Raw genomic sequence first — 16,083 nt, 5'->3', positions numbered from 1 at the left:
TGCCTGATAACAGCTCCTCTGTATTAAAATTCCCTAGCTCCTGACTAACAGATGTAATTTGTCCTCCCCAATTTAGTACCTTCCCACAAGATCCTGACTTGTCCTTACTTTTAGATTAGATTAGATTAGATTAGATTTAGATTAGATTCCCTACAGTGTGAAAACAGGTCCTTTGGCCCAACAAGTCCACACTGCCCCTTGAAGCATCCCACCCTGACCCATCCCCCTATAACCCACGCACCCCTGAACACTACAGGCAATTTAGCATGGCCAATCCACCCAGCCTGCACGTCTTTGGACTGTGGGAGGAAACCGGAGCACGCAGAGGAAACTCAAGCAGACATGAGGAGAGTGTGCAAACTCCGCACAGACAGGCTGGAAATGAACCCAGGTCCCTGGCGCTGTGAGGCTGCAGTGCTAACCACTGAGCCACCGTGCCGCCCTTTTAGCTGTCTTAAGACTTAAGGAGTTGTGATCACTGTTTCCAATGTGCTCTTCCACTGAAAGATCAGTCACTTGGCCAGGCTCATTAACCAACACAAGGCCCAGTATGGCCCAACATAGTCTTGTTGCACTGTCAACATTCTGTTCCAAGAAACCCTCTTGGATGCACTTAACAAATTCTGCCCCATCTCAGTCTCTTGTTGTAGGGGAGTCCCAGTCAATATGGTAAGTTAAAGTCACCCACTATGACAACCGTTTTGTCAATTGCATCGTTCCATAATCTGCCTTCATATTTGTTCCTTAATGTCACGGTGGCTTTTGCGAGGATTATACTATCGGCCCGTCAGAGTGATTGCACCAATCTTATTTTTGAGGCGTACCCATATTACCTAAGTCAATGAACCTTACAATATGTTCTTTCTGAGTGCAGATGTGATATTGGCCCTGATTAGAAATCCAATTTCTCCACCTCTTTTACCTTGCTCTCTATCTCACCTAAAACAATGAAAGCCTGGAACATTGGGCAACTGGTTCTGTCTCTCTCTCTCTCAACCAAGTCTCTGTAATGGTCACAACATCATAGTCCCATGTCCTGATCCAGTCTGTAAGCTCACTTGCCTTACCTATAATACTCCTTGCATTGAAATAAACACACTTCAGCCCATTGCTACCATCCTGTTCATTTACCTGCCTCTGCCTATTGTACCTTTCTGATTTACTGGTCCTAACATCTACCTTCCCCTCAATCCCTCCACTTGCTGACCAGCTGCTCTGGTTCCCAGCCCCCTCCACTGTAGTTTAAACCCTACCAAGTAGCATTAACAGCAGAAGATAAATTATGGCTAATTTTGTAACTTGTAATTAAAAGTCTTGGCCAAAATAAATCAAGTCATTGGCTCATGGAAGCATGTAAACATACTGATGTAGCAAAATAAAAATTGACAAATATCATAAATGCTATCGGGAAGGGAAACTAGATGACTGGTGTTAATTAAGGCATTTCATAAGAATTCAGTTATCTTTCAAACTCATTTCAGATGCCATTTTTATTGTTGACTCAACTGGAATTCATACCATGTAGCAATGAGTATAAATGAGTTTGCTTTGACACTATGATATTCTTTAATAATTTATTTTTATCACTATCTTTTCTGTCTGTGTCTGCAGTTGACTACATTTTCCTTTCCACTGTCTGGATAGATGAGGCTACAATCTCTCATTATTATTTTTAGCTACTTAATTGTTGCCAGAGTTATCACTTTCAATTGCTACTCTTCCTACTCCCTCACCCTTATTTAGGGTAATGATAAGGATCACTTAAATGCTGTCCTCTAACATTTGTTTTCAAGTGTACCCTGCCGACATCTAGCTCTACCTCACCACCGCCAGCACTTCCACTGTATTTTTGGACTAGTTGTCCATCTGCAGTATGGAAGTTCCCTCAAACTATACATTGAGCAGATTAAAGCCATTGTCTTCAGCTGCTATCTGTTCCTAAGTTACCAACACCATCCTTTTCCATTGCAAACAAAGCTGAACCATATTTGATCCAAGTTGAGCATTCAATCCGATATCTATGCCATTCCTAAAACTGTGTATTAACATAGATAGATAAATCATAGAATCCGTACAGTGTGGAAGCAGGCCATTCAGCCCATCAAGTCCACATCGACCCCCTAAAGAGCATCCCACCCAGACTCAGATGCCTGGAGGGAAGTTTAAAGACATACAAGGCAAGTTTTTTTTTACACAAAGGATGGCTGGTACCTAGAATGCACTGCCTGGGAAGCTGGTAGAAGCAGACATAACAGCAACTTTGAGGCATTTAGACAGACGCATAACAGGCATGGGGAGGCAATGGCTTGGTGGTATTGTTGCTGAACTGTTAATCCATAATGTTACCCTACTCCGTCCTGAGCTCATTGAAACCCTCATCCATGCCTTTGCTACTTAAAGACTTTATTGTACTAGTGCATTCTTGACTGGAATTAAACATTCTATTCTCTGTTAACTTGCATTAATCAAAACTGTGGGACTTGTGTCCATGCATACACCAAACCCTGTTCACGTACCATCTGTGCTTACTGACTTCCATCATATCCAAGGTAAACAGTGCTCTGATTAAAATTTATAATCTTTGTTTTCAAATTCCTCCATGCATGGTTTGACTTCTCCCCATTTCTACAATCATCTCCAGCTCCAGTCTCCCAGTTCCTGCAAGATATTTGTGTTCATTAAATTCTGGCTTCTTGAGCATCCCTGATTTTAAAGATGGTCATGTTTTCAGCTATTTAGACTTAAACTCTGGAAGTCTTTTCCAGACCCTTTTATCCTACTATTTTACTGTTTCTGTCAAGCCTTGGTATCACCTATGTCATTCAACGTCCAGTTTTGTTATATATCTGCCTCTGAAGGGCATTGTTAAAGGTGGTATATAAATACCAAGTTGTTGTTGACAAAAATACATTTTCACAGAATTGGCAACAAGCAAACAATATGGTGCAAACCAAATGGCTTTGAATTTTCCAATATTCAGTTGGAAGAAACATTTGTTCAGTACTGGATGTTAGTTGGTCAACCAGGCTGGCAATTTGCAGGCACAGGAAGGCCTGAGCAAAATAGTAATAATGAAACAGAGTTGTGTGCCATCAGTGTGCACTTAGAAACAGACACTTTAGGATGATATTATCAAGGGTACCATTTAGGTGAAAAGTTGAAGAGGACCAAGAATAGATGGTAGAAGGTGGCTGGAGGTGATACTACAAGAATAGGAGGCACTACAGATTGGCTATAAATTGATAAATAAAAATGGAACTAGATGAGTGCAGTCTGAACCAGTTGGACGCTGGTGAAGAGACATTGGAGGAGGAAGATGCAATCAACTTACCAAAGGTTGCAGACATTGGAGAAGAATGATGAGGGATCATCCTTATCAAAGTCACATCAGATGTCATTTGTGGATTTGCTAGAGTCATATAGCAAGGGTGGAAACCTGATTGGATCCCTTCAAACCTACATTCTGGGGGGAAAATGGACACAGATTTGGGGTTTCATGAACTTTGGAGAGGAATGGGAGCTGGAATTGGATTGCCCATTTAAAGAATGAGGGCTCTACATTCTAATGGTTAACCATACAGATACATGTGTAATGTGCTTCTTCTGTCCTTCCCGTGACCCCAGTGCTTGAGATTGTCAACGCTGGGACTGAAAACAATCTTACCTGGGGAAGTGAAATCAGACTTGGGGCTGGCTTTTGTATTCTCCTGCTAGCAGGTTTGAAAGAAGGGCAACAGGGGAAGCAGGTTAAATCCAAAGGGTGATCTGCTACCGCTGAACTGCCTGCCCATTTCCACTGCAGTTTTATTGGGAGAGGAATAGGGCAGTGGCCTGGCACCTGCTGGCAAATTGAGATGATTAACAGCTTCAACTCACCACCACTGACAGGATAGACTCATGCCAAGTGGCCAGCCGAGCAGCTTTCCCTGCCCATGGTGATGTTGGGTTGGGAAGCATATATCAGAGGGCACCCCACTCCAGATTTCTCTTCTCCATAGCCTTTCAAACCCTGTGCTCCACCTCTCCCTCTCTTATACCCTTTCCCTATCCCAAAACACTAAAAAATTCCAGTCTTACACTGAATGCCTTCTCAAGCCTCAAGTACAATACCTGCAGTGGCCAGTGCTCATTTTGGCACTACCTGTATTAGAAAGCTGCCATGAGGAATGAAAATCTAACCTCCAGTCTGTTCGTAGCTAATTGGTTGTTTCACTGATGTTTTAGACAAGGTGGGGATTAGGGCCAGCAACCACTGCATCTTGAATAACTTAACCCTTGGCATTTTCACCAAATTCTTAGGAGTTTGTTTAAACTATATCACAGATACTATCAGGTGTAGAATTTATGAATCATGATAAGCTGTAAAGAGCAGGAACAACTTAATTTTATTTTCACTGTTATATGACATTTAGTTAAAATCCTTAACTAAATGCTGAGTGAGCTGCGGATGTACAGTGAGAGGACTGATGTTTGTGCTGGGGTTAGAGAAGATAGTTGTTTCTACAGCATAGTTAGGAAGCACTTTGCTGAGCACAAACCATGCAGCCAGGTGAATGATGATGAAACTGTGTCAGTATTTGCCATTATTATTCAGATGAAAATGAGAGCAGTTTTTGGAACGTATGTAAATGGAGTTAAACATGAAAATCTTGAAACAGCTGTCAATTATTTTACACTACTCTAGAGGGTTTACTGATGAGATGCCCCAGCTCCCACCTACCCAGAATGCAATCAGTGGGAAGTCTCTGAACTGACGAAATCTTCTGTTCTTAGTCTTGCTGCAAATATCCATGAAATTTCCACTTTGTTAAATGAGGTATAACTGGATTTTTTTTGGAATACTAAGTTCATATTGACATTTTTAATATCTTTGTGGGATAGGGGCATTGCTAGCAAGGCTAGTATTTGTTGTTTCTGTCTAATTAGTCTCAAACTGAATGTCTCATTTGGTCAATCCAGAGGGTAGTTAAGAGTCAATCACTTTACTGTGGATGTGTAGCCAAACCAGGTCAGGATGGTAGTTTACTTCCTTAAAGGATGTTAATTAACTAAACAGGTTTTTGCAACAATTATCAATAGCTTCGTGGTCACTGTTACTAAGACTAATTAATTGAATTTAAATTCCATTCTTACTGTCGTTAGATTTGAACCCATATCACCAGACCATTAGACTGACCCTCTGAATTGTTGTTCGACTGAATTTTAAGCAGCAGGACTGACCTTGAAACATAAATCAGGAGATAATGTGGACAAGTGAATCAGGCATTGCATTAATCAAAAGTGACTTTGATTTGACTTTCCTAAACTACAGGAAAATTTATCAATCAAGGTAGCCTCAAGGAAGAATTTATGAAGTGAATTTACAGAGCGGTTTCCTACAACAATATGTTGTGGATCCAACTAGGGATCATGCTATTTTTGATCTGATATTTCGTAATGAAGTAGGTTAATCAGAGTCCAGAGTAAAAGATCGCCAGTGACCATAACATAGAAGAATTAAGTATTCTGTTTGAGAAGGAGAAATTTGGTCACTAACAACTGACCTAAACAAAAATAAGGGCAACTTCAAAGGAATTAAGGTAATTACAAATGAATGAGGAGTGGATTGGTGAAGGGGTTTAGCAACAAAAACAGTTGAGGCAAATGTTTAAGAAAATTGTTGGTGACTCGCAACAAAGGTATATCCCAATAAGAAAGAAGTATTCTGGGAAGAAGATATGCCAACCAGTGAAGTTTTAAAAACCAACAAAAGATTACCCCAAAAAAGGAAACAAATAACATTTCAGAACAAATTTACATCTAGTATGAAGACAGACAGTAAGAGCCTCTTCTTGAAACAAGAATCCTTCAATTCTGTAAAGTGCTGGAGAGCTGGAAAATTGCCAATATAATGCCTCTATTCAAAGCGGGAAGGAAATAATAAAAAGTAACTTATAGGCCAGTTAGTTTAACATCCATATTGGAAAAACAATAAATTATGTAATAGCAGAGTATTTATCAAACATTATATAATCTTAGATACTGCATCTAAGGAAAGAATATGCTGGCATTGGTAGCAGCTCATTGAAGGTTGATCCTGGCTATAGAGGTGAGGTTAGGTAGGTTTGGGCTTGTATTCATAGAACATAGAATATAGAACATTACAGCACAGTACAGGCTCTTCGGCCCTTGATGTTGTGCCGACCTGTCATAGCAATCTGAAGCCCATCTAACCTACACTATTCCATGTACATCCATATGCTTGTCCAATGATGACTTAAATGTACCTAAAGTTGGCGAATCTGCTACCGTTGCAGGCAAAGCTTTCCATTCCCTTACTACTCTCTGAGTAAAGAAACTACCTCTGACATCTGTCCTATATCTCTCACCCCTCAATTTAAAGCTGTGCTCGCCGTCACCATCCTAGGAAAAAGGCTCTCCCTGTCCACCCTATTCTAACCCTCTGATTATTTTATTGGAGGTTAGAAGAATTAAAGGAGATCTTATTGAGACATAGAGGATTTATAGCCAACATGATAGGATAAATGCAGAGTGGCTTTTTTCCCCTTGTGGGAGAGTCTAGGACCAGAAGACATAATGTCACAGTCAGTGCGTTGCTCTGTTAGGATAAAAATGAAAAGGAATTTATTTTCTCAGACATTAGTCAATCTGTGGAATTCCGTACAATAGAGGGCAGTAGAAGCTAGCTGTTTAAGTACGTTAAAGGCTGAGACAGACAGATTTCAATTATTATGTGCAACAAGGATTATTGGGAAAAGGTAGATGAGTGGAGTTGAGGATTATCAGGTCAGCCATGATCTCATTGAATGATGGAGCAGGCTTAATGGACGAGATCGCTCCCTGCTCCTACGTCTTATGGACATAATTTGTCAAATTTATATATTAAAATATCACACTTGTTATTATTTTAAAGTTCAGTGTTCTAGTTTCATTTAGTGTGTCCTATTTGTTTATTTCACTGTAAAATTTATAAGTCAAAGGATTCAAAATGTTTTTGAGCTGCTATTTTGTTTTTGATGAGAATATGTCAGTACGCCTGGCTGCTTATCCATGCTTCATGATAGACCCTGGGATATCCCTTAGCTGAGTATCATAATTAAATTGACATCAGGAAAGGGGAATTTTACCCTCTAGAATCACTAGATATTTTTAGGTAGTTTTCTTCAAGCTCCATAGTGCATACATTTGCCTCATTGCTGACCGCAAAGTTCAGACCAAAATATCTGGTCTTTTCGTGCTGATTATTACATTATGAGCCATGGGCTATATTTGTTTAAGCCATTTGTTTATTGCAATAATCAGTGAGCCACTTTTGCTTTTGATTGCTGCAGTCCTATGCTGAGTATCAGGGAACATGCTTCAGATTCTGAATTGTCCAAAAGCAGCACCGCTTGGGGCCTACAAATTAATCACTGTATTTATCTTAAAGAGTATCATTTGGAGAGGTTTATGTTCCAGTTTTACTGTGTATAAATTGAATTTACTTTAACATTGATTGATTGATTCACACACTTCCAAAACACCTTCTTGTTTTCTGCAGCCTTCACAGATTAAGTTCAGCTGTTTACCTGTATCGAGAGTTGAATGTATGTTAAAGCTGCCTTCACTAGACTTAGTGTTCTCATCGAATAGAAGTGATCTGGAAAGCTTGGGTTTCTCACATGCGTTTGATGCATCTCAAGTGTCTGCCACTGCCACTTCACTACTTGCTCAAACAGTATTAAAAACTGCTGCTAATAAAACGGGTAAGTAGGTAAAGTTGTGCAAGAACAGGTGCTCCTCATTAGTTCATCTCTGCATGTTTTAAGAGGAACTGGACAATGAAGCATGACACCCTTGGTTCGTTTTTTGAGACACTTCCTTGTTTACAATAAACAAAGGCAGAATTCATACTTGTGGGTTGTTTATGCTGTTATTTCTTCTTCTGTTGACAGTTTGCTTTCACTGTTTTATGAGAATGTGGCATAATTCAACAACAGAATATATGTATTTTGAAATTTGTTTGAAGAAACCATTTTCAATGGGTTAGTAATCCCAACTCCTCCATTTAAATTATAACTTTCATGATATCTACTCATAATCTAAAACTATTGTAATTAAAATGTGATTTGATAGTGCTTTTATGAAAACAACAATTGCAGATATCAGCAAGATGGATTACATACTTCTCATCACGAAGTCCTTATTGTTGTTAGTAATGACACATAAATCATTTTCTATTTGGAGAAGACCTGTACTGTTATAATTCATGAAGCTGTCAAACACTGCAAAGTTCTGACCAAGGATCTCCCATAGCAGGCTAACAGCTCTTTGCTTAAAGATTATCAAAAGCAGATGGTTTTATTTCACACTTAAGTACCAAATTTAAACTTGTGACAGTCATACTGCTCCAAGGACCCTGGTTAGTGTCTTTGAATGTTCTGTATTACAAGGCAAATGTCTTTTCTACAATTTTTCAGTTTATTTTCATTTTTACTTCTATGTCCAACAAAGCATATCAACAGACTTTTCTCATGTTCCTTTATATTTTAGACCTAGTTTTGCTTCCAAACCTAGTCTAAGTTGTCAGGTGGTTTGCTGATGACAGTTATTATTTTTTGATATTAAGTAATTGGCCAGTTAGAGAAATTTACTGGTGTCAGTTAATAGATGAAAAGATACCATGGGTGATGAAAAAAAAATGTTCAGTTGTGTGAAAGAACACTTCTGGATAAAGAAAAAAGGCAATATCTCAAAGATTGCAAGTAACAGTATCCCTATTTCTGCACGAGGAGGCTCAAGTCTTAACTGCTCCGTAAGTATGTGACAACATCTCTGATAAAGTTGATTAGAAAATAAAAAGAAAATCAAAGCATTTACATGAATAGTTTCAACCAGTTACCTACGATGGTGTCACTTTCACAGGAGTAGGAAGGTCAAAAAGCAATGCATGACGAAAGAGTTTTAAAAAAAACACTAGATGACACAATTGTCCCTGTTCTAAACTGATCTGTCAGCAAGTTAACAGAGGGATACAATCCATTTACAAAGAGATATTGATGGTTTAAGTAAATGGGCAAAATGTTGGCAAATGGACTGTTATATGGGAAAATCATAAGTTGTACGTTTTGGAATGGAGAAGAAATTTCAAGCCAGTTGTTGCACTGTCTTCTTCTGTAGCTGAGGTAGTTATCATTTTGCTCCAATGCCACAATCTGCAATAATGGCCAAAGGTCCCATCTCAATTTATGCATACTGAGTTTTATGATTTTAGTTTAGGTCAGACTTGATAGTGAGTTTCATTGAGCACACCAATTCAGCATCAGTATTCAATTATTAATTAATTAATGAGTTATTATTTCTTATGGTCTTATGAAGTCAAAACAGGAGTCGGTCATTCGACCCCTGCAGCCTGCTCTATCATTCGACACGGCTGATTCAGTATTCCTCTCATCTGCTTTCCTGTCCTTTCCCTATCACTCTTGATTGCCCTAATGATCAAGAATCTATCTACCTCAATCTTAAATATACACAAGGTGTCTGTCATCATAGCTGTCTGTGGCAAGGAATTCCATAAAGACTAAACCCACTGTGAGAAGAAATTCCTCCTCATCTCAGTCTAAATTGGTGCCGCTTTATTCTGAGACAATGTCATCTGGTCCTAGACTCTCCCTTGAGGGGAAAACATTTTTTCAGCATTTCCCCAGTAAAGCACTTTAAGAGTCCTATGCATTTCAATGTGATCACCGTTCATTCTTCTAAACTCCAACCTGGTTAACTTTTGCTGACGAGACAATTCCTCCATATCAGGAATCAACCTAATGAACGTACCCTGAACAGCTTCCAGTGAAATAATAGCTTTCCTTTAAGTAAAAGAACCAAAACTGCTCTCATTACTCCAAATGTGGTCTCGCCAGCATACTTTACAGTTGTTATAAGACCTCTCTATGTTATGCTCAATCTCCTTGAAATCACAGCCAGCATTTCATTATCCTTCCTGGATACCTGCTGCATCTGCATGCTGGCTTCTGTGTTTCATGCACAAGTGCTCCCAATTCCCTTTGTTTTGCAGTTTTCTGCAGCTTCTCTCCATTTAAATAATATTCTGCTCTTTTGCTCTCCCTTCCAAAACGTACAACTTATGATTTTCCTACATAACAGTCCTACCTTTTGAGCTCAGGGTTATTTCTGCAACTAGTTTGTTTATTACAGGTCATTGATTAGCCATTAGTATTGCAAAGCGAGCTGACCCAATGTGATTGGTGCTTTCTATTCCACTCCCAACAGGTGATAATCCGGTATTCGGGGAGAAGTACTCTGGTCTCCTCTCTGGAGCTATGAGGAGCATTTGACTTTATCAGATACAAATATACTGAAGCCAGTTAATCCATGATTTAGTAACTAAAACTTTCTTCTCTTCTTGCTGAGCTAATCTGCAGTGGCTGTCGAGCCCATAACCTCCTGACAGGCTGTTATGCTTCCACTTAGTCAATGTGATACATAGCTACTTCAAACTTAGAGATATAAATAATATGTATTTTTACTAGTACAGCAAAAATGAATTTCATCCTGTTCAATGAATTTTCTTATTAAACAAAATGTCTGAGCAGTCCCAAGTTAAGCCTGAAGGGAAATTTTGCTGCTACTTGGTGTCATACCTGTCACAAAGGAATGTTGCTTGCAGTCTCTGGAAGCTGATCTTCTTAGCAGGATTTGAGCAAAATTCAGGCTTGAAATGATGAGTGGCAAGTAACATTCATGCTGCACAAGTACCAGGCACACTATCACCAGTGAGAGTTTCTGATGATTTGCCTTTGATATTTAATGGCATTACTATTCCTAAATTCCCCATCATTGACATTGACTAGAAACATAGATTGATCAACCATATAAGTACTGTGGCTACAAGAGCACCTCAAAGGCTCAGAATTCTGCAGTGGATAACAAACTCCCCAAAACCTATCAGTATATGCAGGTCATGAATAAATACACTCCATCGATTGTAATCGGATCATCATTTGCATTCTTGTGTAATCAAACTAATTTCTCTTTTGAAGGTACATCAACTGGATTTGGAAGCCCACTTGGAAGAAGTCGACATAACAGCAGTCAGTCTGATCTATCTTACTCCAGCACTACGGCATCAGGCTTGAGCTTTACAGCTTGTATGTCAGATTTCTCCCTGTATGTTTTTCACCCATATGGAACTGGTAAACAGAAAACAGTTACTGGTCTGACTCCTGGAGCAAGTGCACCTGGTAAAAGAATCCAAAACCATTTTATGTTTGCTGTTTATATGTGACTGTGACAATATTACTTATGAAAAAATCTTTTTGCTGTACTTTCTAAAAGTTTTGAATTTTAACTAATTATATAAATTGCATTATAATTTTTGTTGTGTTTTCATTACTAAGGTTTTGGAGTAGATCTGTAGCTCGGGTTGTGGGTGTTGAGATTGGTTGGCTCGCCGAGCTGTTCTGTTGTTCCGCAGACATTTCGTTACCATGCTGGATAACATCATCAGTGCAGCCTCTGATGAAGTGTCAGTGTGTTTTCCTGCCTGATTTTTAAACTCTGGGTTCCGTTGCGATGGATTGCCTCACTAGCAGAAGTAGTGATGCAAAGACTGGAAAGGACTGTCCTTCCGCAAATTCAACCTAAACTATGGATACACATAGACAACTCTTTTGTTATCATTAAACGGACCAAATTAGAAGAGACACACAAACTCATAAACAACACCTTTGCCGGAATAAAATTCACCAGAGAGGAGAAGAACAAACAACTCCCATTCCTGGATGTCATAGTAGAGCGCAAGACAAATGGGGAACTGCAAACGAAAGTACACCAAAAAGCCACACACACACAGACCAGGTATTGAACTTCAGTTGTAATCATCCCAGCACACAGCAACAAAGCTGCTTGCGAATGCTATTTAAAAGGGCAACAACATGGAACTACGCCAAGAGGAGGAGGAATACATCTTTCAAGTGTTCATGGATAATGGATATTCAAAGAACTGGGTCAGGAGATGCCTACAGGAACAGCATCAGAAAGATTCTACATGCCCCAACACACTCCTCACACTACCCTACATCAGGAACACGTCAAAACTCACCACAAGATTTCTATGACCGCTGGGCATCAGAGTGGCACACAAACCCACATCAACCTTACGACAAATGCTCACCTGAGCTAAAGACCCACTCCCGCCATGGACAGGACCAGTGTCATCTACAAGATCCCCAGCAGAGGCTGCGAGAAACACTACATTGGACAAACAGGAAGGAAACTAACAACAGTACATGAACACCAACTCGCTACAAAAAGACATGACCAATACTCACTCATCTCAATCCACATGGACAAGGAGAACCACGACTTCGACTGGGACAACACCAAGATCCTGGGCCAGGCTAGGCAGAGACAAGCACAAGAATTCCTGGAAGCATGGCACTCCATGAAGCAGGCTATTAATAAACACTTTGAACTTGACCCCGTATACATTCCGCTATGGAGGAAACCCAGAAGTGAGGCAATCGATTGCAATGGACCCAAGTTCAAAAACCAGGCGGGAAAACATACTGATGCTTCATGAGAGGCTGCACTGAGGATGTTACCCAGCACGGTAACGAAACGTCTACGGAACAACGAAACAGCTCAGTGAGCCAACCAAACTCAACAGTTTTCAGTACCATTAATACTTCTCTGTTTATACTATTATAGAAATACACAGTTGGTATGATATAGCTATGAGAAGGCAAATGTAAATGATTGTTATCAACTTGACAATTTGCCAAACATGGATGTGTGTTACCTAGAAACAACCGGAACCTGAATCTAATGTAAAGATGGAGTGCTATGGAATTCAACACAGAATGTTGAAATTGAAATCAACATCTTTATCAAGTTTTTTTTTATTTTAGGGTGCAGTAAGTTAATACGTACTGAATATTATGATGTAACTTAGCTTGAATTCTAATGATTTTTCACATAATAAGTTGCAGATTTTAGCACAATGATTCTGGCTAAGATTGTAAAAGAGGAAACAATAATGATGAGTAAGACAACCCTAGTATACTATGAGCCAGGTTACCAGTCAGCTCGCGAAGACCTTGGGTGGCAGGTTGGCTCAGTGGTTAGTACTGCTGCCTCACAGCGCCAAGGATCCAGGTTCGATCGCACCCTGGCTGTGTGGATTTTGCGCATTCTCACCATGTGTGTGGGTTTCCTCTGGGTGCCCATAGTCCAAAGATGTGCAAGTTAGGTGGATTGGCCATGCTAAATTGCCCATAGTGTTCAGGGATGAGTAGATTAGATTATAGGGGGATGGGTTCTGGGTGGGATACTCTGAGGGTTGATGTGGACTTGTTGGGCTGAAGGGCCTGTTTCCACACTGTATGGATTCTATGACCTAAAGTGGCAAAATTGAATAACTTAAAAAATGGAAAGAGAATACACTGAAATGCTGTATTGATTGATTTTTCCTTCTGTAGGTGCTGTTGATGAAGAAGCCAGTTCTGTCACCGGACGTAAGGATTCTCTGAGCATTAATCTTGAATTTGTGAAAGTCAGCCTGTCCAGAATGAGACGGTCTGGAGGGGGTTCATTGTTTGATAATCAAATACCAATCAAAATTAACAACAAAATGGAAACCACTTTAATTAATATCTCAGGTATGACGATCAAGTTTGCTGATTTCTGTATCAGTTCAATAGAATTATTTTACAATGTCTTTTTTTGAACTAAAATTTATGGAAAATAGAGATATTCAAGCAAATAATTTAAGGTATGCAATTATGCATTTATTTTAAGTAAAAAAACAATTGTAATGGAGATTCTAATGAACTTAGGATAGACAAATGATAATGCTTCAGTGATGATCATTGGATCTTCAAAAAAAAAGAGGATAATTATATTTAAAGCTAATTATCAAACGAAAATTATTAATTCTTGAATTGTAAACATTAAATTTGCACAGTTTTACCCGCAAGTGAGTCATTGAGTTAGTTTTTTTAAAAAAGGTGATTTTTCATGTTAAAAATCAATAAACTAAATTTATTGCCAAATATACAGTTGGATGATCTCAGAAATTCAGATCTTAACACTTTACATGCTAAGCTACCTGTGCTGGCTAGTGCCTGTAGTGGAAAACGGGCAAATATAGTTTTGATGCTATCAAAACATTTTTTTTGTGGAAATAGCTTCTTGCTTGCAAAATATCATGAGTGTGACAATACAGTTGAAAATAGTGCACGCTTTGGAAGGTAATATAAGAATGTTTATGCATGGTGTTAATTTTCCAAGTTAATCAATTTTTCATCAAAGTTTGTTTTGTTATTTCAAAACAACAAGAAATTGGAGGTATTTGAAAAATTGCTGCAGTGCAAAAAAGGTTTTGTTTTGTGAAAAGCAACCTGGCTCAGCAGTCAACAATGAAGAAGACGTGTCTTTCTCAAAATTAGCATATTTCCTGTAGTTCATCGATTTAAGATTTTGATTTTAAAAAGTACACACTTTTTTTGCCTGCAGCTGTGTGTGACATTGGATCTGCTTCCTTCAAGTATGATATGCGCAGACTTAGTGAAATTCTAGCATTCCCAAGAGCTTGGTACAGAAGAAGTATTGCTCGGCGCCTCTTCCTTGGTGATCAAACAATTAACTTACCAGGTAAAGTTGTGCCAAAGTGAATGTACCATTTAAAGTACTTGAGAAAAGATTGCCTGAAATTATTTTGTTTTTGTACTAATGCAAATCTTAATGATAAAGATTAATTATTTTTGTCTCTTTGAATTTATTGGATAATTATTTTGTTCAAATTTATCTCTTCTTCCACAAAATGAGTATTACCAACATTCCATTTCACTCTTTAGTGTTATCTGTTCAGAATCAAACAATTATCTTTTCTTTCTAAACCCACAAGAGGGGAAAGGGGAGATGTTAGAATAGCTGTACCTTTAATCCAATGTGATGAAACGGGTGACATTGTACTTGATTAACATGCTTAATTTCTCCACAAGTTACATAGACAATCCGTTTTGGCCAACTTATTGAAAATATTCAGTCATTACCAAGTAGTAAATGTGGCATGCCACATGATACAAGCAAACGTTCGGGATTAGGTCTGAGGAATTGTACTATGACTTGCTTTTATCAGACTATACCTGATCAACTATTATCCTCAAGATTATGGACATGATATTGTGATGCTTCATTCATGTTAGAGACTGAATTATTAGGAAAGACTAGAATATCATTTTTTTTAAAGTCTTGATACAATGTCATATAAGAACTTTTGAAGCTGTATTTATATGTAATTTGTCTGAAAGATATCAATTTTCAGTGCAAATGAACCATGACAGTTAAGTAAAGCAACATGAGTCAAATTGATACAACATTAAATGAAGACTGATGCCTTCTAGTTCTTCATGTGGAAAGACCAAATTGTTTCCAGTGTGGAAAATTGGGAGATAAACCTGCAATTCTTTCAGAAGCTACTAAATGCTATGTTTAGAAGATGCCATGGTCATTTTGGATGCATGAGCCATTTGAGCCTATCTCGTGACATCATTCTCCATAGATCATCTAGTTAAAGTTATATACATTTACAATGAAATAATTATGACAGTAAATAACCTTAGCAAATGACTTCAAAGCAAAATCTGAAAAATATGAGACTGAATTTTCCCATCTATTGGGAAAAATGTATTGTCGGCAGTCCACCATAGCCCATGTCAGTTACTCTTGTGCAATCTCTAATTCTTTAATTATCCAGCTCATCTCTACATCGTTCATCTGAAGGAATTATGAAGTATTTGCTGCTGCTGGGACATTTCGATGTTCATGTCATGGTGCTGTGTTTTAACCCCAGTTTCACAGCAGCATGGTAGCTCAGTGGTTAGCACTGCTGCCTCACAGCACCAGGGACTCGGATTCGATTCCACCTCGGGCGACTGTGTGGAATTTGCACATTCTCCCGGCATCTGTGTGGGTTCCATCCAGCTGATCCAATTTTGACCCACAGTCCAAAGTTGTGCCAGTCAGGTGGATCAGCTGTGCTGAAATGCCCATTGTATTCAGAGTTGTGCAGGCTAGGTGGACCAG

The 16,083-nt window shown here is 38.9% G+C and overlaps 1 protein-coding gene across 4 annotated transcripts in view; it reads left to right on the top strand.

Annotated features, from left to right (window-relative positions):
• kiaa1109 (KIAA1109 ortholog) overlaps window positions 1-16,083 on the top strand; it is a 438,508-nt gene that overhangs the window by 389,858 nt on the left and 32,567 nt on the right. For all 4 annotated transcript variants that reach the window (XM_048546322.2, XM_048546500.2, XM_048546414.2 and 1 more), the window contains 4 exons: window positions 7,541-7,745; window positions 11,037-11,237; window positions 13,476-13,655; window positions 14,512-14,649. In XM_048546322.2, coding sequence (XP_048402279.2) covers window positions 7,541-7,745; window positions 11,037-11,237; window positions 13,476-13,655; window positions 14,512-14,649 — 724 coding nt within the window. The remainder of the gene's footprint in view (window positions 1-7,540; window positions 7,746-11,036; window positions 11,238-13,475; window positions 13,656-14,511; window positions 14,650-16,083) is intronic.

The sequence above is a fragment of the Stegostoma tigrinum genome, chromosome 1, assembly GCF_030684315.1.
Source record: "Stegostoma tigrinum isolate sSteTig4 chromosome 1, sSteTig4.hap1, whole genome shotgun sequence".
NCBI lineage: Eukaryota > Metazoa > Chordata > Chondrichthyes > Orectolobiformes > Stegostomatidae > Stegostoma > Stegostoma tigrinum.
This window is presented reverse-complemented; position numbering and strand designations above follow the sequence as displayed.